Raw genomic sequence first — 16,926 nt, 5'->3', positions numbered from 1 at the left:
TGTTGAAATGCGATTTTATTGGTATACAAGTTAAGGGAAATATCTTTTCCCAGGGTACTGAATCTGCAAAGTATTTTAATAGACTTTATAGTGCTGAGAATTAGAACAGCTGTCCTCATACAGGTTTTTTTCTGTGTGATCCAAGTGGCTGGAAATTTAGGAGTGCCTGGGTGGCTTGGTCGGTTAAGTGTCTACCTTGGGCTCAGGTCATGATCCCAGGATCCTGGGATCAGCAAACCACCCCCCCCACACCCAACCCACAGGCTCCCTGCTCAGAGACTCCTTGCTTCTCCCACTTCTCTAGCTTCTCCCTCTGCCCCTCCCCCACACATCTTCTCTCTGGCTCTCTCTGCTCTCTCTCTCTCTCTGTGACAAATAAATTTTAAAAGAATAAATAACAAATAAACAAAAATGTAAAAACATCTATCGTTCATAGACAAGCATTTCGCTCTCATAATGTTCAATCATGGAGACAGGAGTAGTTTCCACCTTTCTTTCCAGTGACCTTGGGTATTTAACTATCTCTTCTTCTTCATTATCATTGCTGCCCTTATAATTAGATCAACCACATTTCATCTGCAACAAATGTTTGTGTGTAGAGCTTCTCATTGTTCTTGGGTTGCCCATGAAAACTGTATCCTATTGGGTTACCTATGATTTGAGTTATTGACATATTCCTAATACTGTTGTTTTTAAAATACTGCTCAGTTTGCTGATAATGGCTCAGGTGTTCTCTGTTTTTATTGAAAGTTTAATTTTTAACAATATTATTAAATGACTAACAAAACAGGAAGTGTGGAAAATGAAAGAGAGAAAAAACTCTGTAAAGCCCAGTGCCCTTTACTTTCAGTGTTTTTTTACATAATTTTAGTATAGTTTCCCAATTTTTTATACAACCAGATCTTATAGACATTTTTAATATCATTGTCAAATCTCATAAAAGGAAATTTTCATTTTTGCTACAGTAAAACATAACAATTAACATAACAATTTAAAAAGTCAAATAATTTTCTAAGGCTTTGGTCTCATTCCTTCCTGCCCCTAGTTTTTACTCCCCAAAGGCAACTACTTTCATCCATTTCTTTCCATCTCTTTTATCCATTTCTTCAGCTTTTTACGTTAAGATTTCCAAATAACATGTTTTTATTGCTGCTGATTGTCTTATGTATTATCCATTAATTATCCATTACTGTTTTATGTATTATCCATTAATGTCATACCTACCACACCACCTGAATTCTCCCAGTGTCATTATAAGGAATTTTGCTCAAATTGTTGTTCGGTGTTAATATTATTATCACTTTGCATATCATCCCAGCTAGGCCACATATATAGTAATTAGATTTTCTTTCATGCATGGATTTTGTTTTCTCCGAAGTTAATAATTACTGTATTTTCTGGTTTTGTGTCTATTAATTCATCTCCAAACTTTTCTACAAAAGTGGAAAATCTAAAAATCTCAGTTTTTCCAACATATCAGGTAATCTATCCAGTTGATTTTTTTTTTAACTTTTGCTGGCAATTTCCGTGTGTATTGCAGTCTGAACTGATTGCTTGCTACTCTATCATCCTGGTTTTTTCCTTCACCATCGTCTTGGAACTTATATTGACTTCTCTCCAGAGTTGGATCCCCTGCTTTCTGGCTTTAGTAACTTTTTTCTTAGTGTATTTCCTTTTGATGGAGCACATCTCCCAATAGCTTAGTGAGAGAGCGTATATGAGAGATAAACATTTTTTGATGCCTTACCTGTCTGTAAATGTCTTTATTCTCTCCCAATACTTGATTGCTAATTTGGCTGATTTAAAATTTTAAAATCTCCCAGCTCCAAATGTTATTGTTGAGAATACCATTTGGTCTAGTGTTCTGCCTTTTGTACTTGATTTCTTCTTCTCTCTGAAAGCATTTAAGATCCTTGACGTTCTAAAATTTCATAAGGTTATGCCTGGTGGAGGCCATCTTTTTTGCGTTGAGTTAATACGTGCAGGCCCTTTTACTCTATGGACTCATTTTCTTCAGATTCTGGGCAATTTTCCTGCATCCCATTCTTTCTTTACTCCATTTCTTCAGTTCTCCTTTTCTGAAGTATGTACTATTTGGACACTGGCCTTCCTATCCTGATACTCTTAACTTTTTTCATCCCATGTTCTGTCTCTCTGTTTTTCATCTCCACTTTCTGGGAGATTTCTTCAAGTTTATTTTTCCAACTTTTGTAGTATAATTTTTACTTCTGTCACATTTATAATTTCTCTAAGTCTCTTTTTTTATAACATCTTCTTATCATGGATGTAGGCTTATTCGTTTTAGTTATTTTGAGCAGTTTTTCCCTCTGCACTGTCTCTGCTTCTTTTTTTTTTCCCAATTGCATTTTTAAATTTTATTAATTATTTTTATTAACATATAATGTATTATTTGCCCCAGGGGTACAGGTCTGTGAATTGTCAGGCTTACACACTTCACAGCACTCACCATTTCACATACCCTCCCCAATGTTCATAACCCAACCACCCTCTCCATACCCCCTGTCTCTGCTTCTTCTTACTCACATGTTGCTTTTAATATTTGTTTGTTTGACTCTTCTTCAAGTTATTAGTTTTCCTTGTGTGATCTTTGGTCAGTATTTCAAGAATGAGGCACAAAGAACTCACTGGAGCTTTAATGGGAAGGTGAGGCTTGGAGTTTCCTTAGGTATGAGATTGATGGTCATAAAAGAACTCACGTATTTCATTAGAGTCCCTGTTTGATCAGTGTCTATAATTCTTTTCTTTTAGGCTGCTTAGTTTCCCCAAGAGGTTATCTCCAGTCTTTAGCCTGAGGAGTATAAGCCTGGTTGCCAGTGTTCTCACAGCAGAATGGGGAAGGTAACTGAGGGCTTTCCCTTGTATCATGTAGACTTTTACTCACTTCACCTGTTTTTATTAACCTCCTTCATCTCCCACGGCTCTGCCTGGTGTCCTCAAGTCTAGAGTCTCTCTGGGTCACGCAGAAAGACCCAACCTCATCTATGGCCACGGTGTGGAGAGGTAGTGGCCTAATACTGGGTTGGGTCAGGGATCTGGGAGTCCTTAAACATAGGCTTTTAACCAGTTCTCCTGCTTCAGCTCCGTGTCCATTCCCATCTTCAAGGTCATCGAGCACTTTTCATTCCTGACCTTTCTGGGACTCTATGGAGCAAAATGGCTAGATTTTTGGCTTTTTCTCCTTTATCCCCTCCCCAGTGCCAGATCTGTGGCTTTCAGCTTTCACAGGTCACATCAATCTACTTTGCAGCTTCTAAAATGTTTTTCCAGCTGTGCTGTTGTCCTTTCTCCAGTTCATTTTGCCTTTGCGGGTTGTTGTTTTGTGTGTATGTGTGTGTGTTTTTTTCCAATCCCCTTACTTCTCAGTTTGGTGAGATTTCAAGAGGGATTGAAAGTAAATTGTTGTGTTTAATTTGTCTTGTTCAACGAGAAGTGTGTGTGATCTTTATTACTTTAATTTTTAATGATTGCATATTTCATCTATTTATCATACTTTACCTGTTTTTTTTGAAATATGGGTGATTTCCAGTGTACTGCTATTGCAATCCTGCAAAAAAAAACTGCTGATAGGTGTTTTTCATGTTAGATTATTTTCTTAGAATAAGAATAAGGCAGATGTGTTTAAATATATCTTGCTTTCTGAAGAAGACTTTACCGATTTTGAGTACCAGCAGGGTATGTGATTATCTAGTTTACTGTATCTTTGCTAATTTCACTGTGTAAAAGTTCTTTTTTGATGGGCTAGAAAGAAAGGTACCCTTTTTTAATACTGATTTTTAACTATCCTTCAACAGAATTTAAATAACTATTTATTCTAAAACCAATATATTCTACTTTGCCTAAATTTGTATTATTAAATTTTATTTGCTTCAACTTTTATTCTGAAGATTGATTACTTTTGTAATTTTTGGAAAAACCAATAAAGCTAATACATATTATTTTTTGATTGGAAAATAACAATATCAGGAAAAGACAAGCAGTAATACCATTACCCAGAGGTAACATTTTGATAAGAGTATACATGTGTGAAAGAGAAAAACCACAAGTATATATATATGTGTATAAATACACATATATATATATGGCATACATATTCACTCTCTTAAAAAATTAGAATCAAAATATATGTAAAATGGGTTTTCTTCATTTATCATTTCTTTGTGAACATTTTTTCATGTCATTAATTATTCTGAAACATCTATTGTTTTCTAGCTCACTATATGGATATATCATTAAAAACATTCTTTAATCTTGGAGATTATAGCATGTAGTACTGTGAAATTATAACTGACAATTTATGTAAGAACACTCTGAGTGTCCTTTTTTTTTTTTTTTAATAAGAATTAAAGAATTTTTAAAGCTATCCTTGTCCTTTTTTGGTATATTGTGCCTTAAATCCTTATCTTAAAGAGTTAACTTTTAATAATTCTTGTTCACCCATTTATTTCCAACTGGTAATATGATATTCTCTCTAACTTAATAAAGTGCTGTGGGTTAAATTTTGTCATATGTATGATATCTTGTTGGGGTTTTTTGTTTGTTTTTAATTAATGCCAGTGTTGTGCTTTTTAGCTTATGAGCTCTTTTTAGGCATTTTAGAGTCTGTTAAGTTTTCACTTTTTGTGAATATTACCTTGCCATAGAGTATCTAGAGGAGATTGTACTATTCAAGTGCTTTCAATACTGATGTGATTGGAATTTTAACTCAAATCTGCTTCTAGGTAAACTGGAAAAACTTAGAGAAATATCTTATATTTAGTATAAATGAGACCTAGAACAAGGTATTCTCAACACATACATACACTTGGGTTTGTGCATTTTTTAAGAAATATTACTTCTTGAGTACATTCTCATGATTCAAAATGCAAAATAATATGAAAAGGTATACATTGGGAAATCTGGGTCCTATCTCATCCTTGTCTATTCCATTCATCACCCCTTCCCCATATGGGAAATTACTTTTCATAGTATTCTTTAGTATATCTTTATGTGAATACAAGCAAAAAATGAATGTGTGTTTTTATTTTTCTTTCTTACTCAAAAAATAATATACTGTATACAGTGTTCTATACCTTGTTATGTTTACTTAATTATCTTGGAAATCTTTTTTAATGGTGCATAGAAGACTTGCTCATTTTTTTTCTTAATAGTTCTTTAATATCCAGTTATGTAATTGTTTTATTTAACCATTCCCCATAGACAAATTCTAGGCTAACCAATGTATTTTTCTTAATGTATGTTTTTTAAACTTTTTCAGGTGGATATGGACAAGAGTGGTGAAATGCGACTTATAGAACTGGATGAATCTTTCAAAAGTGAACATACTGTTTTTGTAACACCTCCTGAGATCCCCCATCTACCAAATGGTGAAGAACCCCCTTTACAGTACAGGTATTCAAGAGGCAGAATGTTTGAGATTGAAAGAGAGAAGCAATCCATCATCTGTGACGTAGCTTTCTAAGGACTGTGGTATTTTCAAAAATCCAAACTTTACAGATTCCTAATTTTTAGGTGGTAAGCAAGCTTATCCCACATCCATTACTAAGTTTTGAGGTATAAAAAGAAAAGAGTTGTAATTTTGCATAATATAGACTTGGTTAGCTCTCTATATGTATATAAGTATCTGTTCTCATAAATGTTGGTTAAACTCAGTTAGGACCTCACCCCACCAAAATGCAGCACTTTTATTACAGATTCTGATTTTTGTTTCTCGTTAAAGCTGATTCTCTCACTTTCATCCCTTTCCCACACACATATTGATTAATGTAATCTTTGTTTACAACAGGATTAAATCTAAGTTAGTCAATATTTGTGGCCTTAATTTTAATAATATAATTTTGGGGGCTATTTTTCTGTGAGTTTTTATTTAAGTCGTGGAAATTCAGAACTACTGGGAATCAGTCAGTTAACTTAGGAAATTTGGTCAGATGCTGCACTAAGTGCTTGGTATATAGGCTTGAATGATACATTGTTCCTTCTGAGCATAGTGAAATAAGGTTGTCATAAAGGTAGATTTATTATACATCTGGATAGATATCTGGATAGATACATCTATCCAGATGTATATTATACACATACATTTGTTACCTATTAGAGGTAGTTTCCAGTATGCATTTATTTTTACTTAAAATGGCACTTCCTTTTAGATTTTAAATGATTTCTTTCTCTGGTAGTACTTTCTTACTTTAAAGATTTTAAAGCCATTTCACATCTATCATTCATTAGGTCACAGTTTATTTTCATTGAAAAAGGATTTTTCGGGACACCCTCATTTATAACTTGGATTAAATTCTTCCTTTTACAGATGAAAAAGTGGTGCAACAGGTGTTTATGAATGTTCTTGATTAATTCATAGGCCACTCGGTTCCTGCTCTTACTTTTCATCTATTGATGATGTTACTCAGATCACTTTTTAGAATTCTGGGTTTTGTCAGAGGTGTTTAAAATCTCCTAATTTCTCTCTTTCTCGCTCCCTTTTCTTTCTAAACAAGATCTCATTTCTTTGATCTGTTTGTACATTACACTTCTAAGACTGTTTTTTTTTTAAGATTTTATTTATTTAATTGACAGAGATCACATAGTAGGCAGAGAGACAGGCAGAGAGAGGGGGGAAGCAGGCTCCCTGCTAAGCAGAGAGCCCGATGTGGGGCTCAATCCCAGGACCCTGGGATCATAACCCGAGCCGAAGGCAGCGCCTTAACCCACTGAGCCACCTAGGTGCCCCTTCTAAGACTGTTTTAGGAGCAGGTTTCACTAATATAGTTTTGTTTTTCTTTTTATGCTTTGGCTTTAACCTTTTTTAATTTAAATTTTACTTTTAGATTTAGTCCTCTAATAAAAAAAAATTACTTAGCTTAGAAAGTTCCCGAGTCTTAAAGAATCTAAGTCACTTTTTAAGTTGAGACTAACAATATAATTTTGCAATCATACACATCATTGGAAACACAACTTAAATGTCTTCAGTGAGCACAGTGTGTCCTCTTAGTGAGAGGTTACTCATATTCTGACATTGTCTATGTGAAATGATAGGTAGTAAGTTTCCATAAGATACGCAGAATGGACATCAGTTAGAATGGCAAAAATCAACAAGGCAAGAAACAACAAGTATTGGAGAAGTTGTGGAGAAAGGGGAACCCTCTTACACTGTTGGTGGGAATGCAGATTGGTGCAGCCACTTTGGAAAACAGTGTAGAGTTTCCTCAAAAAATTAAAAATAGAGATACCCTATGACCCAGCAATTGCATTACTGGGTATTTACCTCAGAGATACAGATGTGGTAAAAAGAAGGGCCATATGCATCCCAATGTTCCTAGCAGCAATGTCCACAATAGCCAAAATGTGGAAAGAGCCAAGATGCCCTTCAACAGATGAATGGATAAAGATGTGGTCCATATACAAAATGGAATATTAGTCAGCCATCAGAAAGGATGAATACCTAACTTTTACATCAACTTGGATGGGACTGAAGGAGATTATGCCAAGTGAAATAAGTCAAACAGAAAATCAATTATCATATGGTCTCACTTACTTATGGAACATATAAGGAATAACATGGAGGACATTAGGAGAAGGGAAAAACAAAGGGGGAGAAATCGGAGTGGGAGATGAACCATGAAAGACTATGGACTCTGGGAAACAAATGGAGAGTTTTAGAAGGGGTGGGGTGGGAAGACAGGTGAGCCTGGTGATGGGTATTAAGGAGGCACAGATTGCATGGAGCACTGGGTGTTATACGTAAACAATGGATCATGGAACACTACACCAAAAACCAATGATGTACTGTATGGTGACTAACACAATAAAAAAAAAAAAAGATACACAGAATGGTCTTATTATCACACCATGTACATACAATGAACTTTTTACAGGTTGTAGTTTTCCTGAACTTCTTTGCTATTTTATTCCTACTTAACATTTAATATTTATTTTTTCACTTTACTAAATTTGCCTGTAGTAATGTATAATAGATACAGTTTACCATCTTTTATTATAGCTGGTTTTCTTCTCAGTTAATTGAAACTACTGTTATACCTTTAGGAAGGTTATAAAGTAGGTTCAGTTTGATGCTCAAGGGCTTCTTCTGTTCTTTTCAGCATGTCTCTTTCCTAGCTGCAGCTACCTTTCACATTCCCAAACACCTTGCTCTAGCACCCCAATTAGGCCCACTTCCTCATAGGGCCATTCATTCTAATCTTTTCGCCGCCACCATCTTCTTCTTCTTCGTCTTCTTCATCTTCTTCATCGTTGTCGTCGTTGTCTTCTTCTTCTTCTACCTCTGCGATTTTCTTTCTGACAAATGAGAGCCAGAACCTGCTTAGCTAACCAGATAAACCAATTCATGATAAGATAAGAGTTTGTCCTGGAGTGTGCTAATACGTTATTTGTATCTTTTGAAGAGGACGGTTCTGTAGTAATATCTTAACCTAAAGCAATAATACTAATGACTGTCCTGTCTGGAAGAGTATTGATTTGGGGCCCTTTACCAGTTGTCATATTATCTGATATGTTTGCTGTGTATTTACGTGAATACTAACTTACAAAGTTCACGTGTTTGTGTCAAATTCAGCAAAATTTAAATCTTTCGCTTTCCTACCTCTAAAATATATACTTGAGTTCATATTTGGCTGTTACATGATAGCAAGAAAGGCAACATTAACACGAATATTTGTTGAGTATATATCATAGTCTGATGGAGAAAAATAATTAAAATAGACTCTAAGTTAAGACGTTATTGGTCAGGTTTTTTTTTTAGATTGTGACCAGTTTGATCATCTATGTGTGCTTGAGATTTTTTTTTCTTTTCAAAAACAGCTATAATGGATTTCCAGTTCTTAGAAACAATTTATTTGAGAGACCTGAAGGATTTCTACAAACACGAAAGAACAAATTGCCTTCAAAATCAAGTAGTCCTAGTAGCCCTTCTCCCATGTTCAGAAGAACAAAACAGGTGCTTTGACAATTTTGCATTCTTCATGTAATCAAGTGTTAGAACAAAAATAAATATGACACTCATCCTCCCTTAATATATTTTACTACCCCGTATGTATGACTAGATTATTATGCTCCTCAGAACATCCCCAAAATAATTTAGAGTAATGTGACTTCAAAAAATTAACTAGTTTTCTTATCTTGGAACTTTATTTCACATATTTTATAATACAGATTCAAGCACAGGCTTGAATATGTATTAATTATAGACAGATTTTGTTAGGGAAGTATATAAAAGCATATGACTTACACTTGTTCAGCACTCAGTTAAATAAGGATGCTTAAGTGTGACACTCTATTAATGAGACCCTTGCATTTTTTTCTAGGAAATTAAATCAGCCCATAAAATTGCCAAGAGGTACTCTTCCATTCCTCAAATGTGGTCTAGGTGTCTCCTGCGCCATTGTTACGGACTGTGGTTTATTTGTCTGCCAGCTTATGTGAAAGTGTGTCACTCAAAAGTCAGGGCCCTGAAAACAGCTTATGATGTCCTTAAAAAAATGCAGTCAAAAAAGATGGATCCACCTGATGAGGTAATGATTCTTTTTAAAAATGCACTATTTTATTCTAGATCTAAGTTCATAGATACCTTGTTTCCAAACACTTCTGAACTGTGTGTTTTCAGGTGTGCTACCGCATTCTTATGCAGCTTTGTGGGCAGTATGATCAGCCGGTGCTTGCAGTTCGAGTGCTTTTTGAAATGCAGAAAGCTGGTATTGACCCCAATGCCATCACTTATGGTTATTATAATAAGGTAATTACTTTGAGTTAATGGAGAAACGAGTATAACTTTTGTGATTATACGACCTTAATTTAATGGCAGAAATTATTGATTCAGGCTTTATTTGGCATTGATTTTGGAGTATTAAAATATATTCTGTAAATCAAGTAAGATTTTTTGTTCCATTTTGTTGTTATACAATGTAGATATTCTTGGCTTGACTATAAAGCTGATGTGCGTTCACTGATACATATTGTTTTACTAATTATTTTATTTTGTTAATGAATAGGCTGTTTTGGAAAGTACCTGGCCTTCAAGAAGTCGTAGTGGCTATTTTCTTTGGACAAAAGTAAGGAACGTTGTTTTAGGAGTAGCACAGTTCAAAAGAGCTTTAAAGAAACACACACACTTATCACAAACAACTCTCTCAGGTAATTAAAGGTTCTTAAGAGATGTATTTATTTTACTTTGTAAAAAAGAAATTAATTGACTAGTTATAATTTACATTTCTTAGAAATTTTAAATAGTTTCAAAATATTTAATGATTTCTAATTTTTATTGCCATTAAACAAATTCTAATATTATTTTCCCATTTAAAAAATACCTTAAGTCACTTTTTTTCTTTAACTGTTAAATTATCACTCTTTGGTGATCTTGTTTTAGTATCCATTAATAATTCATAGTAGTTATAGTTGTCATAGTTGCATTTTGCTAATTATGTGGCACGTTCATGTTCAGTATGAGTGGATTATTAGCTTGAGCAACAAACTAATGTGTATTTTTGGTATCTGCCTGAGTAGTAAAATGCTGTCAAATTGTGTTCTTAAGCAGATGGCAGTGACCTGGATGCTGTTAGTCATGGCAGCATGGATAGTGGTCATGGGACACACACTGTGGAGCAGGCACCTTTTAATACGGGTTTAATCAAAGTATATGCTACTGATGATAGATCTAGTACAGGTTTGTGTGTGCTTATGTATACATTTATTACAGTACATTTTAAAAACTAAATTTGCTAGCCTGTCTTTCTGAGATTTTAATTCTCAGTGATGTATTTAGGTTAACTGTCACTTTTTAATTGTGTATGTTAGGCACTTGGTTTGATATTGTGTCTAATAACTATATGCTATTTTATTCATTCTTTATTGGAATAGATAAAAGTTTAAGAGAGTTTATTCAAGTATTTAGTCCATGGTAATCCAATTAACTCTAGATAGCACACAGATCTCTGTATCTTGTCACTTTCCTAGAGTAAATTCTTGTTCGTAATTATGAAAATGTTATTAGAGTTTTTTAAAAAAGAAACTTAATAGCCCTGATCAGAGTTACCTAGTACATATCAACATCAACTTCCTTGTTTTAACAGTGTGTTATGTTTCTTGTAAGATAATATTATTGTCGGGAGCTGGGTGAAGAGTACACAGGAACTCTCTGTACTGTACTATTTTTGCAATTTCTTGTGAGTTTTAAACTATATTAAAAAGGTATAATAAAAAACTTGAAAATACATATAAAAGTTATAGCATTCTAGCACTGAAGATACTATTAATTTCATTAAAATATCAGATTTGTACATAAGTTTTCTCTAAGAATTAAAACTAACACAATTTCTTGAATGATTTTGTCCTTTCCATTAGTACATTTAAAAAAGACACATGACTTTTTTTTTTTTTTCTTTTTTTCGAGAGAGAACTTAAGTGGTGGGGAGAGGGGGGAGCAGAGAGAGAGGGAGAAGCAGACTCCCTGCTGAGCAAGGAGCCTGACTCAGGGCTCAATCTCAGGACCCCAAGATCATGACCTGAGCCAAAGGCAGACACTTAACTGATTGAGCCACCCAGGCATCCCATGACTTTTGAACAGAGTGTAAGAGCCACCTCTTAACAGACAGAAATTTTAAATTTAAAAATCCAAGCATAAATAATGCTTGTATTAGAAGGCTTCTATCTCTACAAATGGTAACATTATCTTGGTTTCTCTCTTTTGCCTACTTTGAAGAGTAATAAATGTAAACAAATTGTGTTGAAATGTAATTTTCATAGTTGTTCTTCCTTGGCTAGTTTTAGTTTTTTATCATGCAATGTGAATTTAATCGGAGTTATAGTAGTCATCCTCAGGCATTCGCTCTTAAAAATGAAGAAATCAGGGATGCCTGGGTAGCTCAGTCCGTTGGGCGTCTGCCTTCAGCTCAGGTCATGATCCCAGGGTCCTGGGCTTGAGTCCCGCATTGGGCTCCTTGCTCAGCGGGGAGCCTGCTTCTCCCTCTGCCTGCTTCTGCTCTCTCTCTTTGACAAATAAATAAATAAAATCTTTTTAAAAAATGAAGAAATCAATTTTTTTAAGTCTCATTTTTATTTAAGTAATCTCTGCTCCCCATTTGGGGCTCAAACTCACAGCCCCAACATCAGGAGTCACACACTTTTCGAACTGAGCCAGCCAGGTGCCCCCTATCTTTTGTTTTTAACTATGGACTTAAAAAAGTCTATTTTAAAGCAGTACAGAATCTAATAAAAGTATGAATTTCATCAAGATTGTCTTCATATTTTTAAATTTTATTTTCTGTTGAAACAGAGCCAAAAGTTTGATTAGAAAAAATACAAACTCAAAATTATAACAGATATTAAAGTAAATACCTAGTGATAATATAAATTTCTTTATACAGTTCATTACCAGTTTATAAAGCCGTTCCATATATAGTCTTTCTCATATAATCATAACCATGCTCTGTGTGTTAGAAATCTGGGGACTTGAAATCCAAACCAAAAGGTTAAGTGGTTTACTTAAAATCATGTCTCCTAAGATGGAGAACTAGTATTTAAAACCTTATGTTTTGATGCTAATCTAGTGAAAACAATTTGCAGAAACTACAGAGGGTCTTTTTTCTTATATCAGTGCAACGTTTGCCAAATTTTTTTCTCATTCCTGTGTATTTATACTCAGGTACAATTCAATAATTATCCAACTGAATTTTCAGAGAAAGTAATTACCTATCAATAAATTTAAATAAACTCATTTTCTTTGGTAGAATCATTTAGACATTTGGCTCCAGTGATCTATGTGTGAATGTTCTGTTATGAATTCCCTGCGGATTTTTCTTCTGCATTGCTTAGTTGTAAGTTTGACTTTCACCTAGAAACGTCATAGGCTTAAAGAATGTCTGGTCTGTCTGTAACTTTAGAAGCCCAGACAGTAGTGTGAATGTACATAATCACTTTTGACTGCAGTATGGAGCCAAAAACAAATTATTTTGAGATCATCCTTTTCTTGCATTAATAGTGATGGGGGAGGAGAGCTAACAAAAGAATGCTTTCAATTGGATGTTATCCAGAAAATTTCTCATAAGTAAACCTGGACACCAATATGTTGCTTCTAATTCCAGCTGTTCTCACTAAAGAAATTTATGATAAACAGCATAGGGGTTTTGTTTTGTTTTGTTTTGTTTTTTTCCTAGGTGGCCAGTCTGATCTTGGATATAATTCATTATCTAAGGATGAAGTTAGAAGAGGAGATATATCTACTGAGGAAATTCAAGAAGAAAAAGATAAGAAAGGGAGTGATTCTAGTTCCTGTAGGTATTTCTTAAGTTGATATTGAATAAATTTGTGAACCTTTTTTGTTTTAAAGATTTATTTATTTATTTTAGAAAAAGAGAGAGCACAGGGAGGAAGGGTAGGGCAGAGGGAGAGGGAAAGAGAATCTTAAGCAGACTCCGTGCTGAGCGTGGAGCCTGACATGAGACTCCATCTCACAACCCTGAGATCACGGCCTAAACCGAAACCAAGAGTCTGATGCCAACCAACTGCACCACCCAGGCATACTTACTGTGTGACGTGTACAGCCTCAGTCACACAACACTCTCTGATCAATTACTATGCTTCTTATAGTAGAAATATATATGTATTTCTTCAAACAGTGACTCTTTTCTAAGGTTTAACAATATTTTTATTTAGTGGTTGTGTTAATGGTCTGCAACTCATATTCCCTCCCTTGCCTACCTCCATCAAAAGCAGTGTTTCACGACCAAAGAAGAAATGTAAAATGTGTGTGTGGACCTCACACATGACCAGTACTTAGTAAGTTGAAACACTTTAAGGCCTCAAATAAGTTTAATCATTTATTTGTGATCAGCAAATAGAGAGGTATTTGGTATTTTCTTATCACCTATTATCAGATAGAAATATTTACAACTAAAAGCTACTTCTCTTTATTCCTTCTGTAATAGTATAATAGCTAAATAAATAAAAGCTAAATAGCTTCTATATAGCTTTTATCTTAACACTTCCATTTTAATCTTTGCAGTGTCAGAGAGCGAGAGTGCCAAAGGAAGTGCCGATTGTCTTCCTAAGCTCAATTATCAAAGTTCTTCCAGTATAGTTCGCTCCAGTGGTACAAATAACAATGGTGCTGATAAAATATCAGGAGAAAGCACAGGTGAGTTGAATAGTATACCTCTTTTATATGCAGAATATCTTGTAGCTGTATTTCTAGTGAATTTTTTTAAGTCTTTATAAATCTATAGGATTATTTTTTATATATTTGCGTAGCCTTTCATTGTATAGCTTAGTAGCTTGACTTCTATATTTTATAATATATTTTGTTCAAGCTTTTGTTTTAACAAAAAACATAAGGACAAACCTACAAGCCACCTACCATCTTTTGAGATTAGACTATTGGGACTTTCTGGAAGGGGGAAATGGGAGCAGGTGAGATGATCTATCTGAGGGTAACTTACACCCCCAATTTTTAAATGAAGCATAGAGTTCTCTAATCTTCATTATTGTCCATACTTTTTTCAGAAGTAAAAGTCCTCAAGATAGTTTAGATAACAATACCTAATATTTTTTCTCTTCAAAGTGCTTTTTGGGGCACCTGGGAGGCTCAGTCAGTTGGGCGTCCAGCTCTTGATATCAGCTCAGGTCATGGGATCAAGCCCAAGTCAGGCTTCACACTTAGCAGGGAGCCTGCTTGAGATTCTTTCTCCCCCTCTCTCTGCCCCTCCCCCCTGCTTAATGCTCTCTCTCTCTCTCTAAAACAGATATAAAATTTTTTTTTAAAAAAGTGCTTTCTAGGGGCGCCTCAGTGGCTCAGTGGGTTAAAGCCTCTGCCTTCGGCTCAGGTCATGATCCCGGGGTCCTGGGATTGAGCCCCGCATCGGGCTCTCTGCTCAGCAGGGAGCCTGCTTCCTCCTCTTTCTCTGCCTTCCTGCCTCTCTGCCTACTTGTGATCTCTCTCTGTCAAATAAATAAAAATACTTTTTTTAAAAAAGTGCTTTCTATATATTATTTTACATTTACTAATACAGCAATGCTTATATTCATGAAGGGATATTAGCACTATTTTAATGAGAAAATTAAGGCATAATCTGGCTGTTGGCAGGTCATGTAAATTATAAACTAGTTAATGGAAATGGTCAGTTTTGGATTTGAGATAACGCTTGGTCTCACAAATTTTTCATCAGAGCAGTTTTTGGGGGGTTAAATAGACATAGCATTCAAAGCTCCTAGTGTTACGAGCCTGCTATTTTATATGCTATTTTATGTTGGTATTAGTCAGTTCTGTATCACATAGGATCTAAACAAATCTTGAAGGATTGAGCTGTCAAGGCTGTAATCTCTCTGTTTATACATGGTCTTGCTACAGTGATCCTTGTTCTTCTGCAGGATAGTGAGATATGCCTCCAGCTCAGGGGTAGGCAGGCTATGGCCCATGGGCCACACTGGGCCTGCAGCCTGTGTTTATACAAGCCCACGAGCTAAGAATGGCTTTTACATTTTTAAATGATTGAAGAAATTAGAAAAAGAATAGTATTTGTGACTCATGATAATTAACATGAAAGGCGAACATCAGTGTTCACAAACAAAGGTTTATTGGAGCACAACAACACTCACTCATTTTTGTACGGTCTGGTTGCTTTTGCAGTCCATCAGCAGGACTGTGTAGTTGCCACAGAGACTGTGTGGCCTGCAAAGACTGAAACATTTACTGTTTGGTCCTCGACAGAAAAAGTGTGCGGACTCACCTGCTCTAGCTCTTTAAAAAAAAAAAGTTAAATGATCTGTAACTATCTTTGCATTTCTTTCTTAGATCATTGTTACAACTTAAACGTTAAAATTTGTTTTCTTGGGATCATGGAATTGCCTCACAACCTAGTCATTGTCTAATTATAACCCATAATAACTTGCCTTTGGTAGCCTTTGCCTTATTGTTCTTTCATTACTGTCTATTCATGCTCGCCTTTTTCTGAAGATCTGCTTTTATGACCCCTGTTTTAACATGATTGTAAACCATCCTTTGATCCTGGCATTTTGTCATAGTATTCAGCATCTGACTCATCATCTGACTTTGGTTACCCTTTATGCTTAATAAGTCAGGTTTTAAAAGCCTATAATAGAGGATTCCTAGGTGTGAATTAGAGTTATTAGTTCATCTTTGAGATTTTGGGCTTGAAAGCATTCCCATCTGTTAAATTCTATGGATTTATCACTACTGTATATGGGATTTATAGGAATACTTATTTTTCAATAATGCTTTTCTCATATACTAGTACATGTAAGGAGTCACAGGATTTTTTAGGTTTATATTTTGTAGTACAACATATGGATATTTTATATGACTGTATATTCATATATATGAATAGCTATGTATCTGATAGCTTCTAAAAGATATTGGAGTGAAAGAGATATCTTCATGTTTAACTCAATATTGAAATAAAATCATCACCGTATAGTTACTTCACGATTACATTGAGAATTTAACATTTTGATAAATATATATTGAATAACTGAGAGTTGAACCACAAGAAAATTTATTCTGAAATAAAACCTACTCAGAGATGTTTTTCTAAGCCTAATTCTGGTTGCTATTTAACTTTTTATCTTTAGCTACGATATTTAGCTATAGTATGTCATATTATAATACGTTATACTGTGTCATATTCTGGCGTGGTCTGTTTGACAGTTGTTTTCCAGCAGACAGTGTTCATTCACTAATTATTCCTTGAGCTCCTACTATATGTAACCAGATGCTGGGTATTTCTGGGGATATGATAAGGAACAGCAAAACAAAAAAAATAAATAAATAAAACCATGGTCCAGTCCCTTAGGCCTTCATGGAGAAAGCAGGTGGGAGAGATGGGAAAACATTAATCGAATAATCAAGTAAATGTAAAAAGGCTCTGAGATTAAATACTGTGAAGAAGGGCT

General features: G+C 34.8%; 1 protein-coding gene across 1 annotated transcript in view; it reads left to right on the top strand.

The window, feature by feature from the left end:
- Window positions 1-16,926, top strand: part of DENND4A (DENN domain containing 4A) — a 126,970-nt gene that overhangs the window by 82,130 nt on the left and 27,914 nt on the right. Inside the window, exons 15-22 of the mRNA XM_080808513.1 lie at window positions 5,276-5,409; window positions 8,830-8,965; window positions 9,333-9,539; window positions 9,632-9,760; window positions 10,017-10,158; window positions 10,559-10,687; window positions 13,176-13,292; window positions 14,024-14,155. Coding sequence (XP_080664639.1) covers window positions 5,276-5,409; window positions 8,830-8,965; window positions 9,333-9,539; window positions 9,632-9,760; window positions 10,017-10,158; window positions 10,559-10,687; window positions 13,176-13,292; window positions 14,024-14,155 — 1,126 coding nt within the window. The remainder of the gene's footprint in view (window positions 1-5,275; window positions 5,410-8,829; window positions 8,966-9,332; window positions 9,540-9,631; window positions 9,761-10,016; window positions 10,159-10,558; window positions 10,688-13,175; window positions 13,293-14,023; window positions 14,156-16,926) is intronic.

The sequence above is a fragment of the Martes martes genome, assembly GCF_963455335.1.
Source record: "Martes martes genome assembly, chromosome: 7".
Lineage (NCBI taxonomy): Eukaryota > Metazoa > Chordata > Mammalia > Carnivora > Mustelidae > Martes > Martes martes.
The sequence above is the reverse complement of the archived record's forward strand: the minus strand, read 5'-3'. Positions and strand labels throughout refer to the sequence as shown.